The 19,015-nt window shown below is 45.5% G+C and overlaps 2 protein-coding genes across 8 annotated transcripts in view; one reads left to right on the top strand and one right to left on the bottom strand.

Annotated features, from left to right (window-relative positions):
* The first annotated feature begins 9,929 nt into the window (after positions 1-9,929).
* Positions 9,930-17,377, top strand: LOC118988452 (uncharacterized). Of its 5 annotated transcripts, none has more exons than XM_037048065.1 (4): positions 9,930-12,157; positions 12,405-12,623; positions 12,962-15,036; positions 17,250-17,377. In XM_037048065.1, the coding sequence occupies exons 1-3, from the start codon at positions 12,155-12,157 to the stop codon at positions 13,367-13,369; spliced, it is 630 nt and encodes a 209-aa protein (XP_036903960.1). In that variant the 5' UTR covers positions 9,930-12,154; the 3' UTR covers positions 13,370-15,036; positions 17,250-17,377. The 5 variants fall into 5 exon arrangements, 2 of the variants coding, with proteins under 2 accessions (XP_036903960.1, XP_036903959.1); XM_037048064.1 differs by lacking the exon at positions 17,250-17,377 and adding an exon at positions 15,195-15,454; XR_005066774.1 differs by lacking the exons at positions 9,930-12,157; positions 17,250-17,377 and adding an exon at positions 15,195-15,454 and having other exon boundaries at positions 12,331-12,533.
* The window catches only part of MEIS1 (Meis homeobox 1), a 130,173-nt gene continuing 128,378 nt past the window's right edge, over positions 17,221-19,015 (bottom strand). For 2 of the 3 annotated variants that reach the window (XM_037048061.1, XM_037048062.1), the window contains one exon: positions 17,221-18,762. In XM_037048061.1, the coding sequence (XP_036903956.1) occupies positions 18,479-18,762 (284 nt within the window). In that variant the 3' untranslated portion in view covers positions 17,221-18,478. The remainder of the gene's footprint in view (positions 18,763-19,015) is intronic. The other variant, XM_037048063.1, reaches the window with a different exon arrangement.

The following is a 19,015-nucleotide window of genomic DNA, read 5'->3' as shown; positions in this document are numbered from 1 at the left end:
GGTGGCAGGAAAGTCCTTTAAGCACATATCTCAATGAGTTAACACACCCTCTTCTGGGGGTGGGGGGTGGGAGTGGAAACAAACTCAAAATGCTTAAGTGTTGCTAAAGAAAATCACACAGCCATGCACAAAATGCTGCCCATTAGCCTCTGATTCCATCTAAGTCCTCGGTATTGGCCAGCAAGCTCTGCATTTCTGATCAGCTTCCTCTTCCATTTTCCATTGTGCTGTCAACATTTAACATTCCCCTCTAGCCCTTCCCCTTCTCTCTACTCTTAGCATGGCCAAACCTCCTGATGTGTCCAGGAATGAAAGGGGGTTTCCATACGGGATGTGGGACATTCAGTGCAAAACCTGGTGACTGTTCTACCCCCACTTATCACCAAATCACATCACTACCCATAACTCAAAAACAGAAAATTAAGATTATTAGGTGTGAGCTACCCCAAGTTTTTCTTCCACTATCCTGTACCTGAACATGCATCTGAGCCCATACCTTTCCTTCAGTCTGGGAAGCTAATCCCATTGCTGACTCACAGCTCAATTCCCCATCTTTATGATGCATCTCCCCATTATGCAAGCACATGTTCTCTGCAATTTCAACTTTCCTTTCTCTTTCCCCTCATACAATTATGTGCAAGTCTTTTCCACCTTCAAAAATCACATATCCTGCCTCCTATCACATCCCCATTTATTGACAGCCCTGCCCCTTGCCTTTCCTTCACCATAAATTTTTATTAAGGTATAATGACAAGCATTATAGTAGTTTCAGGTGTACAACATAATAATTTGATACTTGTATATATTGCAAAATAATTCCCACAGTAAGTCTACTTAACATCTGTCACTATGCATAGTCACAGAATTATATGTCTCGGATGAGAAGTTTTGAGATTTAACCTTCAAACGTGCCATACAGTATTATGAACTATAGTCACCAGGTTGCCATTCCATTCCCATGACTTATTTTATAACTGGAAGCTTGTACCTTTGGCCTCTCTTTACCCACTTCGCCCATCCTTCACCCTCAACCTCTGGCAACCACCAATAATTTTTGTTAGTTTCCACATAAGATTACATGGCATTTGCTTTTCTCTGTCTGACTTATTTCACTTAGCCTAATCCCCTCAAGGTCCATCTATGCTGTCACAAATGGCAAGATTTCATTCTTTTTTATGGCTAGTGTATAATTGTATGTGGGTCCCCTATATACCATGACTTCTGTATCTATTCATCCAACAGTGGACACTTAGGTTATTTCCATATTTGGCTATCGCGTTGTAACGAACATAGGGGTGCATATACATTTGTAAGTTAAGTGTTTTTGTTATCTTCATGTGAATACCCACAAGTGGAACTGTTGGATCATACTGTAGTTCTGTTTTTAATTTTTCGAGGAACTTTCTACTGTTTTCCATAGTGGCTACACCGATTTACGTTCCCACTAAAAGGGCAAAAGGGGTCCCTTTTCTATACATTGTGGCCAACACATATTTTTTTACATAGTATTTTTATAATAGCCATTCGAATGGGTGTGAAGTGATATCTCCTTATGGGCAAAAACTTCTTAAAAGAGATCCTGAATGATCTCATCTACTCCAGTGGCTCCAGATTTTTACCTCCATCCCAGACCTCTCTTCTGAAATGCAGTCCTGTGGCTTAATCCTCCTGGGCAGCATGTCTATCTTGGCAAGCATATTAAGCTCAAAATGCCTGAAACAAAGTTACCACCTTTCTTTCCAGTGTGCCCTTCCTTCTAAAGTTATTGTCCCAGAGCGTGAAACCACAATCTCCCCAACTTTCCAAGTTAGAATGCATGCCATCTTTCTTTTTCATCTATTTTACCTCACCCCCACATCCACACTAGCTCCGCCTCCTAAATACCTTCTCTTACTCAGCGCTGTGACCCTCACTCCTTACTGTTATCACAGCAGCCTTCTCACTGCTTCCTTAGTGTTCTAGTTTGAGTTCCACCTCCTTCAAGCTATTATTCATGAGGTTGACCTCTGTGAGGTCATGGATTGAGCTACTTCTATTACTCGGGAGTAGAGAAAATCTTTGATTTAGCCTACTGAACACGAAACTGGTCACAAAGATGTCTCCTCAGAATTAATGAACAATCTCTAACTTGTTGATGAAAATGAGTGGAGCCATGTCCTCACTGGCTTTGTGGCTGATGCAAATGACAGTATAAGTTAACTGAAGGTAGTCAAGGAGCCAGCCTGTGTTTCTTTGCACAAATGCCATTTGCTGGTGGCGGCCCTGCACCAGTATGGAGGCTGGACTATTTCTCTGTTTTGCAGTGTTAGCCCTTCTAATCTCTGTTACCGGAGGGACGAATGATCGCTGACAGATCGAGTGGTTGCCGAAGTCACTGGTTATTCCACGCCGTTAGCTGTTACGATTTTTAACTCACGTCTTACAATGGCCCCCTCCTGCCCCTTTGCCCTGGCCACACTGGCAAACTAAGTAAGCCACTTCCTCTCCCGACTTAGTGCTCTTGCCTGGAACATTCTTCTCCCCCTTCAACATTCTCAACTGAGTACACTCAGAAATTAACAATAGCACTCTTCACTTGGAAAAGAAAAATAAGAAGACCGCTAGAGGGTAACATCTGCCTAGAAGCTGTGTTGCTTCGGGGACTGTTTGCCTTCAAAGCTATTCCTCGCTCTGCTCTGCATTTCAGGACGGCTATTCCTGTGCCTGCCAGGTTCTGTGTCTGCTGGGTTTTTGTTGTTTTCACCCAAAAGAAGGTAGTGGTGACATGTTCTCGAGTGAAAGAGAGACCCCGACATTGTGTTCTTCTTTCTCATCTCCTCCATAGCCCCAGTTCCCACTGGACGTGCCCACCCCGGCTACACTCCTACCAGCTGGCTCTGTCCCCTGGAGTCTGGAACTCACCTGCTCCCCCTGTCCCTCTAGTCTACCGGGGGCAACAGCTTCTTCCTGTGAGTGCTCAGCTCAGGGTTGCTCCACTGCCGCCTGGCTGTCGGCACAGCCTCTTTTGTCCGCGGTGTCACCAACTCCCTGCATTAAATTCTTGCCCTTGCACACAGTCGGAGTGGCATCTGTTTTCTTGGTTGAACACAGACGTAAAACTATTTCCTGGTCTCTACCCCGCCTCACCTCAGCCCATCACAACAACTTTTGGGGGGTGCCTTCCTCCAAGCTTAACTTTTGTGTGCCCAGGGCACCTGAACACGCTGCTATGGGTTGGGGTTAGGGCTTTTCACATAAGCTCCACCACCCAGGGAGCTCCTGAGGGCAGAGCCAAGGTCCTGTGAACCTTGGTGGGCTCCGCGCACCCGTGTACTGCTCACTGCTCAGCGTACAGTAGGTGGTCGGGGTTTTAAAGTATACACACAAGCATGCATCACATGGAATTCTGTCAGTCGTAAAAGGGATTTGATGTAATATGCCAGAAATACATGAAGACGTAAGGCACAATCCAGACTAGAATAACACGGAATTTAAATGAAAACTAGTAAATCTGCATATTTTTTTCATAAGAGGGGGGTACTGCTCCACAGCTGGGCTTTACTCTTCTCCTGGAGGACGTCCGGCATGCTGTTTTCCTGCCTGTGAATCACAGCTCAGTCACTGGTGGAAAAGTCACCTTTTATTTCAGTGAAATAACTTAATAAAGGTATTAATTACTCTCAGCAAATGCTTTGGAACAGTAAGGCACTGTTATTTTATTTCTGGCAGTCAGGCAGGGAAAATTGAAGGAAAGCATCTAAGAATTCTAAGAGACCCTGAGAACTTTGAGGACAGAGAAATATTCTCTTATGATTCAGAACTTTTCTGGAAGAAAATTTGAAATTCTTTGAGAGAGGGAGTTTATTATTACATTCAATCAAATCTACAGCAATTCCTTACAATGCAAAGTGATTGACTGACAAAACAGAAATATATGAATACCATTTACAGATTAGGAAAACGATTCATGGAAGATAAATTACATCATGTTCTAGCAATAGAATCAGGATTACTTAACAGAGTGCCTGGAAGTCAGGCCACTGACTTAGTGCTCCCCTGTCCCAACCACCAGCACCACCCCCACCCCCACCACGCTTCTCACTAGAGGACCCTTCCCAACTTGGGCATAGATAAGGAACCACAGCAGTTCTCCATTCAGGCTGTATCATTATGGACATGTTGAATTCAACGTATATAAAATCCCTAATCATTAAACTTTGACATAAAGTTACTAAAGCACCCCTCGATGTGGCAATATTTTTTAGTGCAAGGAAACCAGAACACAACCTGTCTTCTGTGCTGGGGTGATTCACGCTGGTGACTACCCTGGCAAGGTATGGCCCATGTGCTTCGGGAAATACTGCAGGTGCCATTCACAACAAAGTCACCATTGTCTTTCCATAATGAAGTCAGTTTAAACAGCTAAGTGTCCTAAAGTGATCCAAGTGTGCCTGGTGTCCAGAAGGTCAACTATCACCCGGTGTTAGACAATTCAGATTGCATTACTGCTAACGAGGGGACTTGGGTTTTTGTTTTTAATAAAAGTCTATTGGAAAGAAACAGTACAGCAAACACTGAATAGACCTTGTGACACTGTGACACTTCTATTTTGCCACAGTTTACACAGATTCCACAAAACAGCAATGACACTAATCACACAAAACATTTTATATACAATTTCCAGAAAACTCCAGACTTTTGTTTTGGAGGAATTTTACTTGACATAAGTAACTATGTCTTAGATAATTTTCACTGTGCTGAGATTCCACCCCTGGAATGACCGTTATGGTCAATTCCCACTTTTTTTTTTTTTTTTTTTGGTGAGATGAGTGGATACTGGACCAGCACATACTCCAATTTTTGCAAACAACTTCCAGAAAATCTATTTTACTTCAAATAGGATTTCACAGTCCTTTACAGGGTTTCACATTTGTATCTTGCTATTATTCTTCAAAAGATGTTTCTTTCAAACATGAAAATTCTAAGTTTTTTAATTCCTCATGTGACAATGAAACAGGTTTCTTTCTAAAAACAAAAACTGAGTTGATACCATCTTGATGGAAAATATATTAAAATAGTAAATTGTTACATATACAAATCGTATGTCTTTAAACTACAGTGTCAAAATATTTTGCTGAAATGTACAAAATAGTTCATCACTTTCTTTAAAAGTCTTTTTTCTTTCATGAATATTGTTTCAGTTAGAGCAAACTTAATTATTTTCAAATGGCAAATATGAGTTGAAATATAGAAATGTTTGTTTGAATTTTAGTACGTTTGCAAAAATTTTTAAAGTATTCTCTTTATTTCAATCTAAGGGTGAATAAGTAAGTACATTTCTCTGTTGCAAAATTGGAGAAACTCAAGCACTTAGCCTTCATTCCCTGGCATTAGTTCTTAATGTCTAGGCACCAAAATTTGATTTAAAATCTAAAATTATTTAAGTTTTTAAGTTCAATAGAATTTTAAGTCCAGAACTTAAGTTCAGCAGAATTTTAAAAGGACATTATGAACATATGTTCCTACCTGAATTATTAGAGGAATCAGGCTGAATGATTTTTTCAAAATTAACTTTTTAAAACTTCACTTGATAGGTATAGATGTCTCCATCTTTGGAAGCTCATTCCATGCTCATTTTCCTTTCAGCATTAATTACACATAATGACCTCCACCTATCAGAAGGAAACTAGATTTGTCTGTATTTCCCCATGCTTTTAAAAGTTAAAAAGTCTGGTTAACAATAACAGCTAATTTTTTCATTGTTAAAATCTTGTTACTTTTGGAGACTTCTCTCTGGCTATTTTAACTAGAAAGTTCTATCGTGAATAAAATTGTTACATGAACCTCTCCCCTGAAATAATAGCTTAATTACTTATAAACTCTGGAAACAATTAGTTTATCATCCTTTGAAGTGAGTAAGGCAACTTGCCAGGCTGAGAGTAAAATGCTTGTCACTTTTTCATGTAATGAGCTTAGTTTCTCTTTGTTATTTTAGATTATTTGAAAAAGGAAACTCAGTGGAATACACTTTAATGTTCAGAAGATTAAAAGTTGAATCATTCACTTCATAAATGGCTTCTGCAATAACACTTAATAAAGTACCGAAAGAAATATTGAAGGCTCTGAAGATTATAATTTATGTGCTTATGGAAATCACTGAAACAGATATTCCGTTTCAAAGATAAAGTTGTGCTTGAATGACACCAATATTGTAAAAGATTGACGAGGAGTGTTCTGGTTTTCAGCCTCCTATCATCCCTTACACAAACCAGCAAATTGCAGGACCGGCCTCTTCTCTACCATCTGGCAGCTGGCTCTCAGCTTTCTCTCCTCACCTCTCCCGCCCCTTCCACTTCTGGCTGCCTCTAGGTCCCTGTCTCCCCCGACATAACACACCTTTCTGGCTCACCCGGCTGCACCGCCCCTCGAGTTTCCTCTGCGCCTCTCTTATTTATTTACTTTTTTTCCATCGCGGTTCACTGTCAGGTGTTTTTTTTTTCTTCTTCTTCTTCTTTCTGGCTAAACAGAGATCAAAAGAAGTTCTGAACGCAAGTGGCTATTGTGAGATTGAAACACTCTACGTCTGAATATACCCCCAAAATGAGGAAGAGAGTATCGGAAGGGGAGTTGACTTCATCCTGCCAGGCTCCGGATCCGCCTGAGTCCCGCAGAGAGCAGGTGGGAGGAGAGAAGCTCTGGGTGGCGGCCTTGTTCAAGGCCAGCCGGGTGACTACTATTACATCCATTGCGTCAGATGGTGCCAACACCTCAGGCCGCCCGCTCCCTTCTGACCTTGGCGGTCAACAGCAAGGTCATCTGTAATTCCCTCACCTGACTAGGGGATTGTTGACGGGGCTCCGGGGAAAGACTTTGAGGGCCCAGAAAGGCAGGCAGGTCCCAAGAGCCAGGAACTTCCCCCTGGAGTCTATCCGGAGGGCGAGGGCCCACGCCAGATCTGGGACAGCAACTTTTTGCACCACTTAGCAAATTTCAAAAGGATATTAACATACTTCCTATACTGCTCCCCTACTGGAAGTCATAATTACAGCTCACCATTCCCTTTGTCGGCAGGAATCTCTTTAAGCAGTCCCAGCAAGTCAACCTACTTTGGGGACGCATTTTGCATTTTTCATCGCCCTAGTCCTTCCCCAGATCTATATGTCAAGGAACAGGGAGTTGAGACATGACACATTAATGTTTTTATCAGGGGACCCTCTCTGCTCCCACAGAAAGGGAGGGAGACCAAGAGGAGAGGGCGGCGGAGAGGGAGAGAGAGCAAAGGAATCACTCCGCAGCTCCTGTGGAAATTCATATTCCGTATATGTTCCTCTCTCACCTGAAATAAATCCTGCAGGCCTCGCCACACAAACCCAGCAGTGCTTATTTATTTGCATGTCATGCTTATAATATGGTAGAAAGCAAGACGGATCTTCGAGGAGGGGAACAGATGAGGCTCGCCTTTCAGACTCGCCGTCTTAAATAAAAAAGAATCGTCCGGCCGGGCGCCTAAAAATCTATCTTGAGTTTGTGGTCATTATCTCTATTATATAGCCCTGGCAATAAATAAATCGGGTAGTTACTACCCAACAATAAAACTGTAGTACACGGGACACCATACTATTACTTTCTTAATAATCTGCCGTTTCTTTCACTTTAAATCTCCCCAGTCTTGTCTTCCCACTCGTCTACCAGGATCTATCTTCAGCCCTTGAGGTACCAGAACGCTTGGTTCATTTTTCTATTTGGTGAACACAATAAGTTTTCCTGTCTAGACTTTCTGTTTTTTCCTCCTATTTCTAGGCTGCCTAATCTGCTTCAAGACAAAAGGTTGGCCGGGATCAAATGTCCTCTCCCCACCCCCTACCCCATCTCCCCTATTTTAACTGCCTAGTGCGGCCACGTGAATAAAGATCGCCCCCCCACCCGCCCCCGGGGGCAGGCACCCACCGGGTCTCTAGGAGAAAGGGGGCGACGCAGACGCCGAGTGACAGGGCCGGCCGGGAGAAGGCGGTCTGCGCTTCAGAGGCCGGCACACCCTCGGGTCCAAGGGTCAGGTTGGAGACTACCTGGGCTAGATCTACCTCTCCAGGCCCTCACCCTTGATCTTGACGGTGCGCCTGATCCAGTACGGACTTCGGGGGTGGGGCCCCACGCACGTGCCTCTGCCTTCTGTCTCTCGCCCTCCACTCGGCCACCGCGCGCTACACCCGCGCGAGCAGCCTGGACCCGCCCGAGAAGTCTGTGCTCGCTCCACTGCTGACTCCTCCGCTTCTTCCGGCATTAAAAGCCCCCGGAGGAGGCTAGCCCCCGGGAAGCAGGCGCCGAGGTGGGCGGGGGTGGCGGAGCTTCTCTCAGGTTCGCACTCGTGCCGGCCCGCGGGAAAGCCTGCTCGCCCGCCCGGCGACCTCTGCTCTCACACCTGGGGCCACCCCATCCCCAGGGCGGTTAGGTGCGGGGCTCTCACCCGGCCCGGCCCCGGCCCAGCCCCGGCCGCGCTAGAGGAGCAATCTGTTTAGGGCGAGAGCCCTTCAGGGTCCCAGGGGCCCTCAGCCCGGCTGCCAGGACGAGCCCAGCCTGCGTCCCGCCGACGCCTTGCATACCCACCGCCACACTTGCCTGCACGCATCGCGAAAAGTGACGCGTGTGGGCAAAGCGGTCAGCGAATGACCGTCTTGTCGGCGGAGTGGCACGGATCTGGGGAGAGAGGGTGGGGAGGGCTGGAGGAAGAAGGGGGCGAAGAAGCGTTGGTAAGCCGGGAGAGAAAACAAACAGACCTGCGTCGCTACCCCTTTTGTCTTTATACTGCCTGTCTCAAGAAATCAACTTGTGCACAAGCTCCCACCAGGCTTGTTTTTGTTTGTTTGTAGGACTTAGATAACAAACAGAACACCGGGCCAAATCTCTGAGTGGGTGTGAGAAAGAAACCGGCCAGGCTAGTGATGGTTAGGGGGACGATGAACTTCTCACCTTTCTTGAACTCACTAACAGCACGTCCTTTAAAAAATCCACGCCTCGTGTGTGTGTGTGTGTGTGTGTGTGTGTGTGCGTGCCGCTGTTAATTGCGCTTTGCTGGGATGCTCTTTTACGACTCGAAAACAAGCGGCTGGGAAAATATTCACGTTTGGGGCTGAAAACATTTTTTATTTATATCTTTGACATTTAAAAGAGGAGAATTAATTTGTCCTGTCTACATTGGCATTGAGAGAAAGTTTCAGAAATCTATCCAGGGGGAAGAGATTGGGGGGAGGGGGAAGGAAAAAGAAAGAGAAGAAAAGAAAGGAAAAGAAGAAGCTAGGCTTGGTTTTTCTTATTTCAGATCTGTAATCAATCATTGAAATAGGAGGCAGCAAAATTGTAAAGATTCGATAGATTAAAATGCAAATGAAAGGTAGAAAAAGAAACATTAACATGGCGATCAAAGATTTAATAACCGTAAATCAAGTTTTTTTCCTGTTGCAGCTGCAGTTTGTGTGTGTGTTTATGTTTTAATCATGTTCCTTCCATAAATAAATAATTTCTGAAACGAGACTAATTTTTCATTATTTTAACCGTGGGCTGTAACACTAAATATTAAAAATAGAAAATGTACAGGATGCCAGATCGTCAACCAAATAAGAGAAAGACATGTTGATTAGTTAAAATCAAGGGGTTTTATTTGTGTTTTGAAAATCAGAGTATGACGCTTAAAAAATTCTATCTCAACTACAAAGCCCAAAGTTTTATTTTCCCTTTAATATTTCATGTTAATAAGGTACCATCTATATTAAATATATGCGTGGCTGTATACATTTCAGTTCGAGCATTTTCAAAGAATGAAAATGCCAGAATATTTAAATAATACAAGACATACATTCTCGCAAACTGATTTGACAGAATTCCTAGGGAGATAATACCCATTGGAAGAGCCTGCCGACTAGAGAAAAATTAAATGATGGTTCAACACAGTTAAAACTTTTCTTAGCTTTAGCATTAAAGTTCTTTTTCAAAACGGGAATATTTTAGTCCTTTGTTTTGTTACCATTCGATAGAAGGTTTTATGTCAAGGTGTCAAATATGGGAACACACTCTAATTTATTAGCTACTCATTTTCTCATATGGTGAAGGCTTTTCATTTAGATCTTTTTATTTAAAATATTGATTTATATTGTTAATTTAGGAATTATTTCTAGAACTTATAAAATAAACACCTGGACGTAGTCATTTTCTTTTCTTCTCTTCTTTTGTTTTTTGGTAGTCTTAGTAACGTGGGAGAATTTATCTTCAGAAGATTGGAAACTTCTTTTTGGTGATACAGCCTTGAAATGTCCAAAATAAGCTCTTTGCTTAATGTTGTTTTTTGAAGGATCCGCCCTACTTTTTCGAAATGATTCATTAGAATTGTCTCCATTACTCCTCCTCCCACAAATTAAAATGATAACCACACCTGGGTTGCTTGTTTGCTTTCTAAAACCTTTAAGTTAAATGTGAGCTGAGTTGGTGTCTGCCCCCCCCCCATTCCAGCCACACAGTCACGTTTCCGATTTGACAGCCCAATAATGCATTCAGTTTAAAATTACACTGGGACCTTTCCTCCTTTGTATTTCTTCATTGACTTCAGTGCAACAAGATGACTTGATTTTCATGGGATTGCATGGACTCCATTCAGTGTTACTGGGACATTTCTGCTCAACCAAATACTTGCCTTTCATAGACAAATGAACTTCTTTTTATTTTCTAGAGTTTGTAGACAGTTTTAGATACAGTGTGCAACTGATTTCGTTATTGTTGTTGTGAGAATTGAACAGGCACAGGAGTCATTTATCTACACATAAGAGATATGACTTGGTAAAAGGGAGAAGCAAGGGCAGAATCATGGGGAGTTATTTCAGTTTATAGCTCTTATTAATTAAACTGGATGTGATTTTTATTCTGATCTTTTAGTACCGACCTTGTTAAATGCTCCCAGATACCTTTACCCCCTCACCCCAGTTTTTTCATCCATGAGATAACTTGGATCTCTTGTCTTAGAAATTGTTTTCTCTACACATCACTAAACAGTTGTGGAGTAAAATCGTGTGCATCTTCAGACGATTGCACCCCTCCCGGAAAAAAAGAAAGAAAAATGCCTTTCCCATTCCGGTTTAGCATCTTGTTTCGTTGAAATGCAAGACAGGTATTTGATTTAGCATTTAAGCAAAAGGTTACACAAACCGCGTTTTAAAAAGTGTTGGGATGTCCGACAGGGTCAGCCCCAGATCAGATCATTTTTTGAATGCAGACCTAAAGATAATGAGTACTTGTTGTATTAAAGGGAACAAACAGTACTTTGGCTTCCTCTGACCCCAGAATGCACGGCTCGGTTTCATTGATCATCCTCCTTTATGAGATAATGCAATTACAAACATCAATAAGGGGCTGCAAGGGGAATCATTATGCGGTGACAGTGATAAATGACGGTGCAGAAATAGCATGCTTTTTCCCCCCTAACAATCCAGGAGCCCAGGGGCTCCGGGGGCTGAACACAGTCGCCAAGGAAACAGATGACATCCCAAACGGCACCAAAGGAAAAAAAATGAACAGTCTTTCTTTGCCTCTCACTCTTTTCCGTCTTCCAAAGAGTTAGTTTTGGCTCTAGCAGCAGCTGCCACACAGGCACTTCGTTATTTCAGACATTAAAGACTGGAGCGGGTGGTGGGAGTCTCCTCGTCTTCCATCCCCACCCCCACCCCCTTAGATAACGCACAAAGCTAGCTGTTCACAGTTTGGGACTCCCTGAAAATTCACGTCTTGAAAATCAGGTTGGGGTGGCGTAAGGGTTGCAGGAACGTGGATTGACACGGCCATTGCGTTGTATTTCCCCCCGCTTTCACGACTGTCTGGTGGAAACTGAGTCTCCAGAACAGGCTGGCGCCTCGTGGGTCAGCCAGCAAGGGCGCGGGCGTGCGGCTCGCCTCCACCTCCCCGCTGTGCCAGACGTTGCCCGATGCCAAGGCAGGCGTGGGGGTGGGGTGGGGTGAGGAACCGGCGGCTTAGAGGGGTGTTTGCAGCTTTGCCGGGTTTCTTTTAGATAAAATTATCAACGAGTGTGGGGATCTCCCCTGGATCCCAGAATCCGGCTGTTTAAAGACCCTGGGTGCCCTCAGCAAGTGGCTCCTAAAGGGCCCTCGCTGAGCAATCCCACCCACCCGTGTCCAGGATGGTGGGTGAAGTAGGCAGGCGCTAAAGGCGAAGGGTCACTGGGGCGGCAGTGCGGGATCTGCGGCTGCGGGGAAGGGTGGGAGAGAGCCTGAGGCCGCTCGGAGAAGGGGAGCGCTCCACTTTTGGGAAAGGGAGGAGGGAGAGAGCACGGAGGTGCCGGGCGGGGGGCAAGGGGGCGGCGGGGCAGAAGAAAAGAAGAAAGGAGGGGAGGAGGAAAGCGAGCGAGCGCAACTTCACGCTTCCACAAGGTCGCCAACCCGAGGAAAGCGGACACGGGGTTCCTGAACCCTGCGGGCACGCCCAGGCGTGGAGCGAGGGACCCCTGCGCAGCGTTCCCGGCCGCTGCAGGCCCCCACCCGGAGGAGCCGGCCGCGCGGGTGCGTGAGCAGGTGATTTTATTCACTGCTTCCCTAATCGGCGAAGTCCCAGGACTCGTTTTCCGCCTGCAGATTAAAATCATTACTCGAGTAATGAACGTAATGCTTTAGGGTAGAGGTGAGTGTATCTGCGAGTGGGCAGGGGTAAGAATTACCGACCCGATCGATGGGAGACTGGCTTAAAACTAAATCTCTTTTCTCCCGAGCTTCGTCGCCAGTGTTTCCCGGCTGTAGGCTGAGTGTGCTAGGCGGGAGGAGGCAGCGCGCGGAGGGCAACCCCCGAGCGCGGCCCGCCAGAACCAAGACCCTAAATGCCCACCCCCACCCCCGCACTGAGACCCTGGGGGTAACCGTTTTTAAGGCAAAGACTCTTAAAAGCTCAAATGTCGGAAAACCAATCGCTCAGTGTGTTTTGTTCTTCCTTCCAGCTCCGCCTTCGCGAGGGAACGTTACTGACGCGTTGGCCGGCAGATTGGGCCAAAAAGGGAGTCCACCCCCATGCCCGGCTATCGGCCGCCTCCTTCAGGGGGCGATCCCCTACTCTCCCTCACCGCTCTTTCCAGGGCTCTGGAATGACCAGCCTCCCGTGGACCCTACACTTGGCCACCCTGAGTGTTGCGGGCCGCCTAACGGCCAAGTGGGTGCGGGGTACACGGGAGAGGCGTGTGAGACCAGGGGAAATACCCGGCCAAGCAAGTCACTCCACTACCCAGTTCCACGCCATTCCATCCATCGTCCAAGCGCCTACGCAGGAGCTTCGCGACAGATTCACTCGGGCCGAGGGCCTGCTGGGATCCGAAAGGCGGGGGAAAGTTTGCAGAGATTTTAATAAGTGATTCCTAGGAGCTCCTGCTTAAGGCATCGAGGTGCTACCCACGGCTCTCTACTGGGCCCCCCAGACAGTCGTGGCCCACCTGGCGGACCCTGCCCAGGTCCCAAGTGCCTTTGGACCCCAAGCTCTCGGGGTCTCGCCCCCAGAGCCACCGGGAGATTCCGGAACAGAGTTCATCAAGAAGCCTCTAGTTCCCCGAAAAGCACCCCTGAGCGGTTCCCAGGGAAAGGGACCCATAGTCTTCCAGGAGGTGCCTCTCCACAATCTTCTGCGCAGATCTGTGGTCGCTTCGTCTCCAGAGGCAAAGTCAGCAGCCCCCTTAGACCTGACTTTCTTGTTGTGGTGGAGAAGAAGTAGGAGGCTATTGGAGGTGCTGGAGCAGTGCCCCCAACACGCTCTGGCCTCCGAGCAGAGACCTGTGCACCCAGGTACCCGGGCGCAGGCCGGGACGCCGCGCACCCCAGGAGACAAGGGCACCACGTCCTGCCCAGCACTCCTCCTAGCTGTCGCCGGAGGCCCGCGGGATTTTGTCGCGGCGCGGGCTCGGCCTAGCCTGAGGCCAACGGCTACTGCTCTCCCACTACCCTACCCAATAGCGGACTTCGAAGGTGGGGGGCGCTGCACACAGCAACCGACACCGGGCGCAAATTCTGTGCGCCTCGTGGGAGACAAGGGCGGGAGGGGGAGGATAAGGCTGTGTGTTCCCTTTTCCGAACCTCTCAACTTCCCTGCGAAGTTTCCGGACAGGCACCTCCACGCCAGGGTCCCAGCCTCGCACCGCCCCCCCGCGAGCCCAGCCAGCCGGAGCCTCGGACCAGACCTCGCCGCCCACTCGAATCCCCAGTGGGGACCCGGTGCCTGGAGCGCCGCGGTGGCCTGCCCACCCGCTTCTCGGGCCCCGCGGGGTGGCCTCTCCCCCGGGCGAAACTCGCCGACCGGGCGCACTGCAAGGAGACACCCGCTGCCTCCCGAGAACTCCTAATACCATCCATACAGCTTTAATGCGTTTATAATTCGATAAGTGATTTCAATTTAAAATTGTTAGTAACTAATTTTATGGGTAATTTTTCCACATCAAATATTTAAGCATCAGATTAAGGGAGCCAGTTCCGACACAGGATAATAAGGGGTTTTCCCCCCACCCTCCGCGCCTCCGCCTCCCTACGTTTCCTACCGAGTCGTTTTTCCAAATCCCCAAAAGGTGGCAGTCGAAGCCGACGTTCCTCCGGTCCTGCGGCTCTGCACTGGGAGGAGGAGGGAGGGGGAAAAGGGAGGGGGCGGAACGGGAGAAAGGAGGAAGAGGAGGGAGCGAGCGAGAGGAGAGCGAGAAACTAGACGTCGCAGGGACTTCTCAAACTAATACTTTCACACGTTTCTAATACACGCCAGAAGCAGTGGTGAATTTCCTGGAAATGTCCTGGCAGAAAAGAAAGTCCAAAAACGTGCCTGTGGGCTCAGAGGAGGAGATGGGAGAAACTCAGCACTTTGAAAGTAAACTCTTCATTCAGAGCTGAAGAGGAAGAGGGGAGACTGGGAGACAGACTGGCTTTTTAATATTTCCTCGTATTTTTAACATTATACAGAAATACTAAACAACAAAGCAACTTGTTTCTTCCAGAATTGGACTCTGCAAGTTACAGAATGGGAGGAGAAGAGTGGATGTGGGGAAAGGTGATGAGTGGGGGGAGGGCTGCTGTGGACCAGGCGGGGGCTGGGGCAGGCAGCGGATGAATTGCAGACCAGTTGCCAAAACTTTTTTTTTTTTTCCTGCTGCTGCTGCTGCCGCTGCCGCCGCTTCTGCTGCCGTTGCTTTGAATGTGGGTAACTAGGAAACAGCAAGCCGTCTGAGAAGACGGAATTTCCAACGTGTAAAATGTTCTTAACGGAACCATTGAGCGAGTGCAATAAGGCGTGAGGGGGAACTAATCTTCCCATTTAAATGTTTGTGGCAATTTTATCTAAATGAATTTTAATGCTAAACGAGGGTAATTCCCCATTTGTAGCGCGTTTACTTCTCTTTCCTGTGCTTCTAAAGCAGGAGAACATCACGCAATGTTCAATAACAATAAAAATACTGTCAAGGCATATTCTTCATTTTGAATGTGTTATAATTAGAGCTGATTAAATATGATAGGGTAAAATATTTTTAATTTTTTTGGAAAAATATTTAAATTATACCGAAAGGTAATCTCGTTCCGCCAGTGCTCTCCTCCCCAAATAAAAATAAGGAGCAGGTACGATTGTGTGCCCTTGTTTAGAAGAGGGCGTTCTGTTTTAGCCTTTTAAGAAACACCGGAAACACTCAGCACCTCTGTTATTTCCCCCTTTCGGATAAGTGTCCTCAATAACCTGGGGACCGGCTCTAAAATGTCCCAGAAGAAGAGCTAAAAGGGCACAGAAGGGGGGGGGGGCGTCGAGGCAAAAAAAGGACCTGCGGAGAGCAAGGCTGTCACAAAACCATCACACGGCGGGGGGGGGGGGGAGAGACTCAAGGAAAGAACATAGTGTGTTTAGTTTTTTTCTAATTCATGGGGCACTAATGATCTCGACTGTTCATAGCCTCCATATTCCTTAATTCCTCTTCACGTGTGTCCTTTTGCTCGCGCTCTCTCTCCCTCCTCCCGTTTCTTTCCCTCCCCCACCCAGCAAGAGCTTCCTCAAGAATAAAGGCTGAAAATAACCAACTCACCCAGGCATGTACTGGGGAGGAGGGGCAAGTGGATGGTTAGTTTATAAAGTTTATTATTAATTTTTAAAGTAAATAAATGGTTGTTAACGGCTAGTAACCACCTATCAAAAGAGAAGTATTTCACTAATATGGACTATTTATGTAAAGGAAGAATTGCCACCGGGTCCAAAGGGATATTTAAACAATCCCATATATGGGGTGGGGTGGGGGTGGGGTGGGGTGGGGTGGAGAGCGCTGAGCCGGGAGGCTGCAGAAGGCTGCGCCTAGCTCCCTCATTCTGCGCGTCCACGTGTTTAGAAACAAGGCCCCATAAACAAAAGGTGAGAGTGCGCACTGCTGCTCCCGCAGGTGAGTCAGTCAATCACACGTCACCTAGTAAACCCAGCCCACAGCTGGTTTCCCTTCGCACATCGAAAATAGAATTGTTCAGGGCAGGTTTATAGAGTGACGTGGGCCTGAATGTCAGACTTGAGTTTAAGGAGCTCTCCTCCGGCCCATCCTTTGTTTACAAAGCAATCACTGCTAAAAGGTTGATTTTTAAAAATGAATTTGCCTTAATTAAAATATTTGTATATTTTCCTTAGCTTTGGGAAGCACTTTTATAGCAGCAGTTTTATTTAAATAAAATTATAAGCGCTTTCAGCTTAAACATGTTATTTTGTGCTATTTAGCTGGCTGCCATGCAGAAATTCTGTACAGCTGTTCTGGAAAATTAGTTAATAACCAGTGTTACCCAATGAGAACACAGAGCATATTTGTAAAAATTAGATTTTGAAGTCTGGTCTCTTCAATTCATGTAGTTAATTTCCTTATAAACATACACTGCTCATCATAGGTAAGATCCTCAGCAAAATACTTAACTCTGTACTTGGTTTGCCATTATGTGCAAGAATAATTTCACTGATATTAGACAAGTAATTCTGTCGGATGTAATCTGAGTCTATAGTTAGTTTAGAGCCCTTAGCCTTAAATGTTCTGATATTAGTTCATTAATTCAGCTTCAAGAAATCAGTAACTAGTATTAAATAATTTACTTTGTGGTTAAAATTTTCAAGTATATATATATGTATATGTCTTAGGGAGCTAAGATTAATTTTTACATTTACTGCATTAATCATCCAAATTTGGGGGGCAGTAAACAAATTTTTCAAGCAGTGGAGTCAGCATGACAAAAATAATCTTGTTTTTATTTTAGATTCAGATTTCATTACTGCACTCGAACAACTACAACCGGACTTGCCATTACTGTACAATCCAAACTGCTTCCGTCAGAAACGCTGAGACTCGTGTGCGGTGATTGTTATTAATAATTAGCTCCTTGGTTTCTTGATAGAAAAAGGCTATCAACAAGCATTTGTTTATCCACAACAAAAAGTATAATTAGCTTATCCCACTTAGTAAATCTTGTATGCATGCCAACTCATACCAAACTGCTACTTTTACAAAAAAAATTGCAATAATACAGTTCATTTTTCCAGTCCTTTTTGCACAAAATTTATTTACAATGTCTACATAAATGCTCCAAGGTGGGACTATGGAAAAATACACACATGACCGATGCTTTGCTCAGAAATAAAGTCAACATATTAAAAATAAATCTTCAGTCTATGTTTTTGAGCTGCATAAAACAGGAAGTGATGTATAAGGTGGTGGTTGTTGCATGGGGACAATGATGCTCGATGTGACAATTAGGCTTCTAAACACACGGCCTTTTGGTTTCCATGCTTCCTCCTACCAGTCTCCTTAAGACACTGCCTGCAACAGCTGATTAATCATTGTTGATGACTGCAGTTTTTCCCATCCTTCCCGATTTACATCTGTTCAGGCCAATTCAAATATGGTGAGTAAATGAATTAGACATGCAAATTCAAGCCCCAGGCTAGAAAGAGGGAGAGAGAGGAAAAAAGAGAGAGAGAGAGAGAGAGAGAGAAAGAGAGAGAGAGAGAGAGACAGCGCGCGCATGGCTGAAATCCTAGGCGAGAAGAAAGATTCTTCTGCCTGATAGTTATTTTAATGCTCTAAAAATCCTGCAAATCAGACCTTCCTGTCCCTTGCAGGATAACTGTAAGGCTTTTTAATGTAAGGAGGCTTCTGGAGGAAGTGAAGAGCTATGGAAACAACACACATAGTGTGGAAAAATTTCACATTTTTCTTAAAAAATCTATAAGAAACAACGTAATATGGATAACAGTATAATAGCATTTACAATATTTCACTCTTTGTTCTCTTAATGTCTTATATAGTTATTTAGCATGTCCCCCAGATTGACTTCGGTTGGTATTTCCTGCTTTTTAAGAGTCCCTATGAAGAATTAGGGATGCTCCTTGGTCCAAAGTAGATGCCAAGAATAGAACTCCACAGTCATTGCAGAAAAAACATGATTTGAAATCAGTCACCATTGCAGACAATGCATATTCCCTTAAGCTACTGAGCATGAATGTCCATGACTTGTCCACTCATTGTTGGGTCTCCTGTATTAAGAACCGTGGGGCTTGATGCTGACATTGGCATTCCAGGGTGGGGCGGTCCTCCATGCATCATCACTGTTGGGTGGTGAGGGTGTCCAGGAATGTACGTATGCATGGGGGGCCCATGACGCAGCTGAGCAGGATGGGGGGGCATCTGGGGTTGGGTATAACTTGGCTGTCCCATACTCACACCCATCGGACCACCCCGGGCTATATACTCCCCTGGCATACTTTGCAGCCCTGTAGAAATTCAAAAGAAAGAAACAAAAAGAAAATATTATGAAAGAGCAATAGTGTGGTTCTGGCTATGGCAATCCTATGAAAGCCAGGGAACACTGTGATTAAGGGAACATGGCTCTGTGAAGTGTTCTTTTCATTCATATAGAAGAAAATAAAATGAGGAATGTCGTGCTAGAAACTCACATTTTGTGACTACTTTTTTTTTCATTGTTATTGTATCATGTCAGCCTACTGAGGTCTTGTTTATTTAACA

This window comes from Sturnira hondurensis, unplaced genomic scaffold, assembly GCF_014824575.4.
Source record: "Sturnira hondurensis isolate 20B ecotype Veracruz unplaced genomic scaffold, ASM1482457v3 Scaffold0006413, whole genome shotgun sequence".
Lineage (NCBI taxonomy): Eukaryota > Metazoa > Chordata > Mammalia > Chiroptera > Phyllostomidae > Sturnira > Sturnira hondurensis.
Note: the sequence above shows the minus strand (reverse complement) of the source record. Positions and strands in the feature narration are given on the sequence as shown.

Excerpts from the sequence above, each read along its gene's own strand:
- LOC118988452 (XM_037048065.1), top strand. Across the intron at positions 12,624-12,961 it reads AGATTAAAATCATTACTCGA|CTCCGCCTTCGCGAGGGAAC; the intron begins GTAATGAACGTA and ends TCTTCCTTCCAG.